This window comes from Sinohyriopsis cumingii, chromosome 11 (assembly GCF_028554795.1).
Source record: "Sinohyriopsis cumingii isolate HCF-2022 chromosome 11, ASM2855479v2, whole genome shotgun sequence".
NCBI classification, from domain to species: domain Eukaryota; kingdom Metazoa; phylum Mollusca; class Bivalvia; order Unionida; family Unionidae; genus Sinohyriopsis; species Sinohyriopsis cumingii.
Window position 1 is genome coordinate 76,603,082 of NC_142971.1, and position 13,282 is coordinate 76,616,363.

Here is a 13,282-nt window from a genome sequence, read left to right on the forward strand (position 1 = left end):
ATTGACCGAATCACCCAATAGTGACATAGAACACATCGACATGGATGTTTCATAATTCTCCAAAATAAAATCAAACTGGGGCTTATTAGACCCACCAAACGTATTGCTTCCAATACATGACCGTAACCTTGACCTCTTAGAAATGAACGCATTTGGAATAGGTCTGTTCCGATTCTGATACTTTTTCAATTTGTAGCATTCAGAAAAAGACGTGCCCTTTCTTCTTGCAATAGGTACACGGCGGAAGAGACAAAGATTTTTGATCAAGTTTATATGAAGCTTGATTTTTAAACGTTGTGCCAGATTGTGATTTTGAAGGTCTAGTGTTAGGCTGAACTACTTTTCTACCAGACTACTGCTGATGTAAAGTCTTGCCTACAAAATGAAAATATATGAGCTAAGGAATAATCGTCAGCGACACGAGCAGCATTTTCCAAGGATTCAACCTTTAAATTCACTATGGATGCAGTTCTTAAACTCTTAAAGTAATACATGATTTTTGAGACTTTCATAATCTCCATTGAGTTTTCCGGCTAAGTACCATCTATAAAATAACTGCGTTTTTTCTCTTTTAAATTTGAAATGAATTTGTTCTGCTTCCTTTTTGTAGTTTCTGAATTTTTGCCGATAAGCTTCATGTATTAACTCATTACCCTTTAGGATAAATTCCTTACCCAGATCATAGTCACCACTTTGCTCTAATGACAGTGAATTGTAAATATTACTAGCTTTACCAGTACTTACACATTGTAATAACATAATCCAATGCTCCCTTGGCCATTTCAAATGTTCCACTGTTTTTTGTTTTAAACGAGGGAAATCTTTGTCTACTTATTTTTCTCTGAAAAGGTGCACTAACCTATTATTCGTAGTGTCATCAAAACTTCAATTTGTATCTAAACTGGGAATGTGTCTTTTACTTGGCAGCTTCATTTTTTTATGAGAGAATAAATACTCGTCAGCTGCACGGCCAGCATTTTCCATGATTTCGAGCGTAAGCTCATCAAGATAAATCATAATGTCACTATTAACACAGTTCTTGAACTCTTAAAGTAAGTAGAGTTGTCTGATACTTTTGTAATCTTTATTAACCTTTCTAGAAGAGCACAATCTATCAAATTGTCGTGCTTTTTCCCATACAAATTTGATACTGGTCTGGTCAGTTGCTTTTCTAGACTTCCTAAAACCTTGTCGATAAGTCTAAGGGCTTAACTCATAAACCATCAAGATATAGTCCTTAACCATACCATAATCACCACTCTGCTCTAGTGACAGTGAAATGTAAATATCACGAGCTTTACCAGTGAGTACACATTGGAATAATATAGTCTAGTACTCTCTTGGATACTTCAAACTTCCAACAAGTTTTTCAAAATAAGGAAAATATATGTCTACTTACTTCTTTTGCAGAAAAGGGGATTCTAACTTGATATGTCTTAAAACATAAAAACTTGAATTTTTATGTGAAGTGTGAACGTGCATTTCACTTTCCAGCTCTATGTCTTTTATTATAAACTAACATCCCCTCCACTCATTCTGTATTTGCATTAGTATATGTCCCTCTCATTAGTCCTTATCTAATTGCATTTGTTTTTATTTTGTATCTTTCTGTAACTGCATTTGCTCTTTTTGTAACTGCATTTGTCTTTTTTATCCTCTTCCTCTGCGTGTAACTGCATGTGTTTCTCTTTCTCTCTCTCTCTCTCTCCTCTTACTCCAATAACATTTGTTTCTTATTTCTGTAACTGAAGTTGCATTTGTTCTTACTCTTTCTGAAGTTCAAGTTTCCTTAACTCCTATTTCACCTTGTATTTTATTTTGAAATCCTTTACTTTTATGTCAGTCTGATTTAGTCCATTGAAAAAATTCGGGTGTGTTTACCATAAAAGGCCAATTCAGGTATTGGGACACAAGTCCAAGCACCTTTGTGTTGATTTTGGGCTGTCTCTTATTTGAAAATCTGGATATTTCTACAAGTACGTAGTCACTAGAAACTACCAGCAAATATTAAAGAAGTGGTTAAGATCCATCAAGTACTTGTGCCATCCATTCTGACAATTTGCGAACATTACAATCCAATTGAGATACTTAGGCCATTGATGTAATTCGTGTGCAGTAAACAGCAGAAAATGTAAAGCCTTCGAAGTAGTCATTGTCATCTCTATGTAAACAACTTCCATTAATTTTTATTCCAAATATTCCCTTTCTTTACGCATATTTACAAGATCAGAAGTTTCTATTATTTCTTCTGTACACAATTCAGATTCATTTTCTGAGAAGTCTGCCATTTTGGATGTACCTTGGTGACTTGGAAGGTTAATATTTATAGATCGGAAAACCTACTTTCATGTAAACAATCTATCTTAAAGCCCAAATGTATTAAAATAATATGCAAAAAATCATACTACAAAAGTGATTATTTACAAATGTGGATCCCCGATACTGGCCAGTCAGAGACTACATCGTCAAAATGAGACATATATATATGCAGTGTTGAAAAGGTTAAAATGACATTTTACTTTCTCAGCAGGTCTCTAGAGATCATTATGGCATGAAACAATACAACTGTGCCTGGTACCGATACGATTCACAGTACACAGCGTGCAGAACGATGCATATTGATATGCACATGAACTATTTAGAGGGTGAACGGTGCAGTTTTATTTATTTGACATTCCTAGTTGTATTTCCAGTATGCAGATTACAGATAGACATCTATACAGACATATTACAGATAGACATATTGATGACAACCGCTGGTTGATAGTGAGTTTTATTCAACGTTTTAGGGTACCTTCTTTCGATGGTTAAATATTTCTGCATAAAAGAGAAATTCCAAAATTGTTCCCCATTTACAATTTAAGTAAAATCGCTGACCTTATTTTGACTTGAGGCAGACCAATCCTTTTGTCAAAGATGTCAAAAGGGAGTGGAAGAAAAGGAGGGAACGGAAAAACGGCCATAGTTCAATATTTATCAAAAACGTAAATATGTGTCTCTTTCCTCCAGCTCGACTTTCTTAGAGGTTTACTGAAATCAACATTCTATAAAATATGTTATCTCAAATTGTATAAGCATTAATCTGTTAATTATTTATGAGCGTACTCTGTTCTGCTTCTGTGTATGAATAGCGTTGTGTGTTTCCTTTAGCAGCTTGAATATGTCGATAAATTGATCATTTTGATTGTTATGTACAATTTCCGGAACTCACAGTTATTATCATTTGGATACATCTGGTAAAAAATAGGATTTTTCACTAACACACAGCCTTGTTGACTCAGTGATTTACTAGATATTATGCCAGATTTCTTATCTGTTCCATAATGTTGTTTGAGTCCGTTAATGTCATAGTCTGCCTTTACAGACAAGGGTATTCAAATAAATATCTTTTTTTCTTATTTCATATTTTAACCCTAATCTATTCAGTGTATCGTTACCCTAACATGGATATATCGATTGAAAAATTACGATCAGGTTAAAAACAACATTGCATTATACTTTAAATTAAATGTATTTTGATTAGACTCAGTATTCTTCCCTTTCTATATTTATTTTCGAAATATCGCTAAAATGGAGAATGACCGTCGTGCCGTCTATTTTTGAATATCAAACACATACATCTGACTTGTATTTACCACCATTTTAGGGCTCAAAATAACTAACTGGTATATACATGAACACGTTCCCAGCTCCAGCAATCCAATATACTTCATATCTTTGAAAATTGCTGTCATCATCTCAACCATCAGTCAGTATTTCCCGAACGAAATCATAATGAACCTCAAAAGGAATCAGACAATTTTGGATTTCTAGATAGCCCGTATTTTAAACACGCATTTGTAAACTTCCTTCATGAGAGGTGCTAACTATGCCATCATAATGCTTATTCATGGGTACCATAGGCCAATCAAAGTTAGTTTAACAACATATCATGACATGTTGGAATAACCCTGATGTGTAATGTTGCCTACCCTAAAAACAGATTTTACGACAAGAACGGTTACCGGCAAATAAAAATTGTATACTTCACCGAGCACATGTCCATATGCGGGCTTTCAACAAATTTGTGGGAATCTTCTATTTTCCATGTGCTTGAATTCGTAACTCTGTACAATTAATGCAAGTGTGCACACAGACAGTACCACTGTTTATGCATTTTACAAGTCAATTAATGATCCTTGAGCGAAAGTTATTTACGGCTTTACCAGTCTTCCTGTTTATCGGGCAGGGAATAAGCTTATTTAATTACTAATTGATGTTGATTACTTAACCTGGACCAAGACAAGCATTAATCAATGAGAATTCAATGTAACATTTAACAGTGTGACAAACCCGTAGTGTAGCTTTCAAATCGACTAAAGTATTTTAGAGCAATAGCTTCGTGTAATAGTGGTTATTTAATCATCCGTTAAATACTTTATTATACAAGTGGAACACGTTTGCAATGTATATAATATGCCAAACATGCATCTAGTTCAGATAATTAGCACGGAAAGGTGGCGCAAACCACATCACTTTGTATTAATTTATAGCGAGCGAGTATTCTCAAAAGTCTTTCTCATTTTTACGAACACAAATGAGCGCCTCTTACGGCAGATGCCGCTTCGGAGGGATTCTAACTTTAAAGAATATTAAGGCAAACTAATGATACTTATTTTTGACTGTTGCAGACTAATATATCTTGCATACTATATGTATAACTTGTATTGATTTTCTGTCTCTTGTTTCGATATGGCACAGTTACGATGCATTGATATAATGTATTTCACCTTTACTAATTTCTCTACTGGTATGTCATCCTTTGTGGAAAATGGATGAATAAAATTAGTCCAGTCCATAATGAGAGTGTATAACCATATGACAATGCAGGAAAGTATCATTACTAGTGTGCTGCAACTCAAATGCCTTTATTGGTCACCATTCCAATCTGAATACAATTATTATTATAAATGAGGGAAGAAAGAGAAATTCTCCCCGAAACCTTTGCATAATTTATTATAAATTTCATTCTCATCTTTCATTACAGGGGCTGTCCCTCCTAACATGTTAACAATTCTTTTCAACACACAATATGTCAAGCCAGGCAGTAGTGCAACAGAAAGGTGTCAGGCTGGAGGAGATCCTAAACCCAAGTAAGTACCACTGTGCTCCGTTAGTGATAATTGGATAAAATAATTATTAGGACCACTTTGTTCTTTAAGGGTGAATGTGAGTTCCACCATAGTCATTGGTATTAAATTACCATAATATGGTATCTGATGTATATGCGCACCACTTCGATATGTGTGGTTATACAAGTACTACTGTAATTGTTTATTTGTCTAGGCTGTCGGAATTATCACCTTTACAGCTATCAGCCGCTACCAGGTGTGTCAGCACATGAATAAACTAATCATGAACGTATGTTAGAAAATACAGGAAATACCAACGCAGATTTTAACAAATCAGTACATGCTGGAGATGACCTATGTGGTTAGAGTGTCTGCCCCCGATCCAGGAAGTCACTGGTTTGAAACCTGGTGCAGTCATACTAAAGACATAACAAATGGTATTAGCAACTGCATTGTTCAGCATTAAGAGTTTAATGTTAGGTCTAGTTGGCCTGATGTTGTGATAATGTGACTGTGTCTGACTCCAGTAGAAACTATAAGCAAATATAGGGATATGACATGAATTGTTAAAGCTACATTAAAAATCACAAAACACACACGTACGCACTCGCCCTGGGAAAGAAAAAGGTTGGAATAATGATATGGTGAGTTATATTTATGAACCATATTAAATGAGTGTTTTTTATCCCAACATCGAAATGTTGATATAATTTGACAATAGTCTTAAAGTGCCGTAATACGGTGACCACGTTATCTAAGCAACTATTTGATCAGTGTGGGTATAATAGTAATGCCAACCACTAATTGGATAAGAACATCTCAGAGAATTAGGCCATATTTTCGAGAAAACATCCGAGCTTTGATCAAAACATGGAAAGCTTTTTTTGAAATCATATTTTATTTCTTGTATCATTAAGCATACATCATTTCTGTAATGTGTTCATTAATTAGGAAAACATCAAAGCTATGAAGCAAACAGAAAGCTATCCATTATATAGGTCAATTATTAGGGACAAGGAGCTGAATGGGTATTTATTTGTAGTTTATTGGCATTCTTGTAGATGAAATATCTATTTTAGTCTTCCTGGGTGCGTTTTAATATTATCATATAAGAGATGTTTTCTTGCATTTTGAGAAATGATCTTTCTAATCTTTATAAAAGTTCAGTTGCTAAGCTAAGGTGTATGAAGGTAATTAAAAATGAAACATGCATTTGCATTGAGGTCTTTTATATCCCCAAATATATCAAATATGCACTATTCTCTGACACTCCCCTCACTTGATGTGCCATTTCACTGCTGCCACTCAACCATGCTCAGATTGTATATTAAAAGATATTGACATCTCTGGTAAGCAAGTTCCACCGTAATTCATTACTTGTTCAACCGCCACAATGGGCACCTTGACACCACACAGCTTAAATCTGTCATACCCTTGTATAATCTACCAGCAGATTATGACAGTTTTTGAAAACTCAGATTGAACAGTGTAGATTTTAATTTACAGGTACCTGATGTGTATAACTCATACTTTTGGACAGAACTACATATTATTTATTTTGTTCCAACTCATGTTGATGAAACAATATTGACATGGCATTGGGATGTGCTGTGGCCATCGTAATAGATATTATATTGGTTACTTATCCGAACTTTGAAATTGGTGACAGTGAGTAAAAACACCAAATTAGTTTCTGTTCTGCCTATGCTGTATTGAAATATAGAACATACTGTTATGTATATCTATATTTTTGTTACTTGTATTCATAGCTGCAAATCGTACATAATATCTTTAGTTTTGCCCATGTGACCTGAGTCTATTAAGAGAAAAATGTTACATAAGATTAATAAATAGATGTTTACACATGTATTGACAATTATTAATAATAAGACTTAATGACAGCTTTGATTTAATGTGTCATTGGCTGCTAGTGTTTTGATGTTTCTGGAAGAATTCAGTTACTTCCATTGGCAGGGTTAGGTCACATGACTAGGTAAATGAGTAGTATGATCTTTTTGTGAATATAGTCTTAATATTAAGTTATTTTAGGTGAGAAGTGAGCAATTACATTCTTTCTGATTTTGGAGTCATTCTCATTTCTTTTGTTGCTGTCATAATTCTGCAGACGTGTTTTATGTTGTATTGAGATATTCGAGTTAAAAACATACTTGTTTGGACTGTTCATTGGAGATAGAAAGGACTCATTATTTAGACTATGATATCATTTTGGAAGTGTTGTGAATTGTTTGACGGAGTACTGGATGACACCATATTAACATTATGATTCTTGGCCAATAAGTTCATTTCGGGCTTTTAACTTTATTATAGATTTTCATTCATTTGTAGCTTACATATATTACTTTATTATGATTATTCTGGATTCACGTCATAATACTGCAAGTTCTCAAACATGTTCATATATGATTTGATAATTAAATCCGTTATTAAATTTCACAAGACTTGTTGATTTTGCTTCTTTCTGTTACTTATTTTGTGACCATAGAGTCGTAACAATAATGCAAATGGAGGAAACCATTGAAGATTAAATTCATTTATATTAATAATAAGGAATTTAAAAACAAATACACTTTAGTATCCAGTTCAAATATTAGGTTTTGATGCATTTTATAATTACTAACATTTTGAAAAACGGAATAAAAAATGGAAAAATTCAGGTGAAAGAAATTGGTTTATAATAACATTAATTTGACGTTTTTACAGGTACATCTGGAAAAAGGATGGAATTGCACTGACCAATGACGCACAGTATGAAATTGATTCAGCCACTGGTGTCATAAGAATCAAAAGTGTGACAGTTGTAAGTGGAGAGGGGACATACCAGTGTTTTGCTCAAAATAGCCAGGGAACATCTCTGTCAGGATTTTGGGAAGTCAAAGTAGCATGTAAGTCTAATTTTTACTGCCTGTGTCTAGACTTACTAGGAATATTTAATTTAGTTTTTAATGTTGAAGGGACTCATAAATAGGTCTTATGAAGTCCGACAAAGAATTGAACATTTTAGTGGAGTTGTAAACTTGTCACAGTTCATGAACCAGGATTAGTATATCCATGTCATCTGCTTCGGATATATTTTCGGAAAAATGGAAGAGTCTTTTCTTGTTACAACACAATTATCAACAAATTCAGGGCTGATATTACAACGGGTATGCTGTTTAGTTGAAAAGAAATGAAGCTCTAACTATTGAAGTTATAATGGTTTTTTAGTGCCGAATGAAAAGCTGGTTAGATAAGTTAAGTTTATGGACTTGTTACTCTTGCAAATTGTGAATGGTCAGACTAGACTGAAACTTGTCCATTAAAATTAAATAGATTTAGACGGAATGATGGTTCCTATACTACCAGGATATCAGGGATAGTCGGGAGAATGATAAAACGTATTCGTGACCGTGAAAAAGCCTTGAATTTTGTAGATATTGATGAAAGTTGGAAAAGAACCAAAACGTTTATCCAACCACTTGATGATACAATTATGTAATTAAGTTTTAACAGAACTGACCTTATCCTAATTCCGAAGTGGTTAGAGCATGTGCCTATGATTTCTGGAAACCATGGGTTGAACCATAGATGCGTCATACCTAAGATCTGTTAAAACAATGTTACTAGCAGTTCTTTTACTAGACATGTAAATTGCCATACTGCAAACATAAAAGTATTATGACTGAAAAATCGGTAAAGTTAATTATAAATTCAAATCACACACATATAAATATATTTAGTTCTGATCACATAAATATAATGAGCTCTCATCCGATACATATATTGAATTCTGATCAGATTATTCTGAGATTAAAGTTCAAATCATTATGGTCGTTGCCATAAACATATTTATATTGTCAGTCCTAATACTCAAGGGAAGCCTATATGAGAAAGCTTGCCAGTAGCTTCTCGGGGGTCAATGGTTCTTTCTGGGGTTTTCCCGGGTTCTTCATCCGCCATTAATTCTGGTCGCCATATATAGCCAATATTGTGCTTAAATATGGCGTTAAACCAGCAACAACAACATCGTTTCTTATAGTGGTAGGAATGAAAACCAGTTGAATATCATCAAAAGCCAACATGCTGGTGGCATATTGTATCCACTTACCAGATGGCCTAGTGAAATTGTTGCTGTTGCATTGTCATACCTGCATGAAGTTGAGAGGAAAATTATTTTTTCACAAATTGAGAGTATTACAATGTTCTTAACCTGCTGAATGGTGAGGTCAACCTACATCATTGTTGAAATTTGAACGGGTCACACAAGTACCTACATGTTAGGTTCACTTTTCGCGAGATATCAACACAATAATTTGTTTCAGATATAGAAAAACTTGAAAAATATTAAAGGAAACTTGCATACTGTTAGTAATAAGAAAATGAAAGAACACATATTTTCTACATATGTATTCCAAGGACAATACATGGAAAGGATTCAAAAACAAGGAACATGTGTTAGTGATGCTTTGTTCGTATCACATGACTACCATGTTCTCATATAATCTTTCTAATTGATAAATCTGTCTCGTTATCAATGTTGTAGTCAGGGTTCGCATGATACCTTAAGATGTACTTGTAATTTGATTCCATCTTGCAATGTACCTGAAAAAGGTTTTTACCATGAAAAGTATTTGAAAATAAGTATCGGTCCATAACATATATCAAATTAATTGACAAACAAATGTATGAAAGTTTCTTTTCTTACCAATACATCGTGTATCGAAACGAAGAATAATGAAAGATATACACAAAAATGGTTACAATTTGATTTTATTGCACATTCAAACATATGAATTCTGGCATATGATCTAAAATTCGTGACCAAATGTTTGGGTGTAAATTATGTCCGTATGCCTGTTGACATAAATTTTGCTTTCTACACAATATACTTTCGTCTACATGCAAATATACCTGTACAATTTCAATCAGAGATCAATTGACAACAGATATGACAAATTAGATGCGGCAGCATGTGGCATACTTTTGCGGCAGAATGCATCATATCATGCATCAAAATTATTCCAAAAATCAATATTGTTCGCTGTGGACAACTTCAGGTATGCATAATGCATAAAGTGTGTACATGGCATTAAGATTACGGAAGATCTATCTAGGTATTTTTCAGCAAGTGCTTATACATTTTGCTTGAATTTTTGTTTGTAAGTGTAGAACCTTGTGTACCTTATTTTCTATGTAATCTATATTTCTTGTTTCTTCTTCATATAAACATTTTAACACTTTGTTTTTCTTAGAAATAATATGTTGTCATTCTCCTAAGATTATTTTTTTCTCTCAGTTTTAATGTCTCAGGCATATTGCACAGATAATGCGAAGCCCCTTGTCAGGAAACATTCTTACTAATATTTTAAATATTGATTGATAAATATACCGAAAGCGCACCGGTCCTTGAAATGTCCTCGAAATGTGTCACACCATAGATTATGAACCATGTGGTTTAGTATCATCTCTTAGCTATTAAAGATAGAAGGATTACAATACTTGTAATTTATGAGAAAATAAAATCATTTTTCCCTTTTCAAACAGGTGTTGTTTGATGTAACATAACTATAAGTTTGTTCGGGCATCTGGTCAATGGTTACCATATACCGCTATCACATTGTGGCATCAAATTCCAATTTTAGGATATAGCTCTGATCCCACACCTAAACATAAATGTCCAGACGTGAAAACAGACTTGGGAATAATTTGAGGAAACCTGATTAGAAAATTGACTTCCATTCCTTGTATTGCGATGGCATAAGATTTAGAGTGTCTGCCTTAGATGATTAAAGCTCTGCCCGAGCCATGCCAAAAACGTATTATTAAAAAATGGTACTAGCACCTGCTCTACTAAGCGCTTAACATTAAGTTGTCGGTCTTGTGTCAGGAAAATGACTGGGTCCAACATGATGCTCATGTTTGGCATGATATCTCAGTATTTGACATCACTATAAACTGCCAACATGTAGACACGATTGCAATTTGATTGCATTATTATTATAACTACGTTAAACATCTATATCACACACACACACACAAATTTCTAATATTGTAGAGTTACAAGTCATATTTGTATTCTAAAATTTTGCTGAATATTGGTGCTATTCCTTTACATTGCAGTATGCTGCTTAACGTTTGATTTCAGATCTTAATCCATTACCTCATGCAAGCGATCTTAATCCATTACCTCATGCAAGCGCCTTTTGACGTCTCTACTCCATTTGCATGGAAGCGCCTTTTGACGTCTGCTGTAAACATCGTCCATTTTAAGCCGGTTTTCGTAGCGCTACCTTCGGGGTAAACCCCTATTAAATACTACATTCACTTCTGCAAATGACAATTACGTCAGATCACTTTGTCACTGTTTATGCTCTGATCCATACCTGCTGTTCAAAGTAACTGGCTCGTAATCTCTACTCTCCAAAATGAAGGTTGTGGATTTCATTCAGTTCTTACGAAGTTTTCACGAATGGAATCGCAACTTTGAAATCTTCAATAATTAGGTAAAGGCTCTGAGATTGATGTAGGCAGCAATTAGTTTTTATAAATTATAAAATTCAGATGACTTAGTGATGTAGACGTGGACAAAAAGCTTGTAATTTTCGAGTAAGAGAAATGGCAGCTACGGTTGGTCAGTTCTCTCAAGATTTTAAACACATACAAATTTCTTTAGTGCAAAATAATTACACAGCAATAACAATCGGACTTTACTCTGATATTTTTCCACACATAATAAATGTGTACCAAAAATGTAAAATGGTTCATATTGCTGTTAAACATACGCTACATTGCTTAACATTTGACAGGATGGCCTATGCATATGGAGTCGAATAGGTAACAGGTATACTATTTAAAGAGCGCTGCACTTTGTAACTATGCTTTATGAGTTAAATGGTTAAATAGGTTGCAGGAGAAAAGTGAGAATAGTATCCCTTGTATTATATATTAAGAACTGACATGAGCCTTAAAGTTTGTCAAATACAGAATTGGTTAATTGCAATTAATGATGCGATATGTTGACTTTTACAGAAAATTAAATCCTTGTCTATACAGTACTATATAATAATGAGGACCATTTGGTCAAAATTGAAATCAAAATTTAAATCATCCCTTGTATAACTGTTTTAAAAGATGGTTTTGTAACTAAATTGCCTTAATGAGATTACCGTTTTTACCGTATATGTTGGGACACTGTATTTGTTTGGACACCGTGAATTTATTTTAAAAGTCTTTTTTGTGCATTGTATGTTCAGGGACACGTCGTTTTGTTCGAGTCGTAAGTTGTGGGACACCTTTTAAATCATTTGAAAATTACATGTCGGAAAATTTACTCAAACGCAAATTTTATTAAAGAAAACGTTAAAACGGAAAACTCTGTGAGAGTTGTTTGTTTACAGTTTTCTTCCTAGATGCACATTTGCTAAGAACAAGAGCTCAGGCAAGAAAGAATCGTTTTTGTATATGGGAACGGTGTGAACTGTTCTAATTTATATTTTAACCAATTTTTTTTAAAAATGTCAAGGTTTATTTGCCATTCATGCTCGTTGCTTGGCTTATTTTGGCAAAATAACTATTGATGAGAACAGTATAAACTATTCTCTGTAATTACGTAAAAATATGTTCAGAGAGAGAGAGAGAGAGAGAGAGAGAGAGAGAGAGAGAGAGAGAGAAAGAGAGAGAGAGAAAGAAAGGAAGAGAGAGATAGCGGTATATAGTGAAGGTACAGACTGATTGATAAGCATAAAAATTCCGAAACCTAACATCTTTTTGCACATCAGTGATATCTGACTGAATCTAAGTATTGCCCAACAAACATGAATGCTGCTAATATATTTAAATTCTTCAATCTGTCAACATTCTTAATTGTCCATTCAACCTCCTCACGCTCAGATTCATCACATTTGTCCTCTTCACTGTTGCTCCAATCACATTCAGTATCTCTTATGATATTGTTCTCATATTCATTCAAGTTACTGTTAATACCACAAACTTTAAGTGACTTTTGGATCAGATCTGGCTTGTCTCCGAAGCGATTCGACTGCTTTCACAATCCAGCCCACAACTGTTTGTTTATATGAACTCCTAATATGATACATGTAATTTTCTTTGGAAAAGCCATCTGCTGTTCCTCATGTTGGACTTGGCCGGTTTATTTACACTGACATATAGTGGCT

The 13,282-nt window shown here is 34.0% G+C and overlaps 1 protein-coding gene across 2 annotated transcripts in view; it reads left to right on the forward strand.

Annotated features, from left to right (window-relative positions):
* The window catches only part of LOC149788788 (uncharacterized), a 65,171-nt gene that overhangs the window by 18,500 nt on the left and 33,389 nt on the right, over positions 1-13,282 (forward strand). For both annotated transcript variants that reach the window (XM_089974903.1, XM_089974904.1), the window contains 2 exons: positions 5,027-5,132; positions 7,833-8,014. In XM_089974903.1, coding sequence (XP_089831029.1) covers positions 5,027-5,132; positions 7,833-8,014 — 288 coding nt within the window. The remainder of the gene's footprint in view (positions 1-5,026; positions 5,133-7,832; positions 8,015-13,282) is intronic.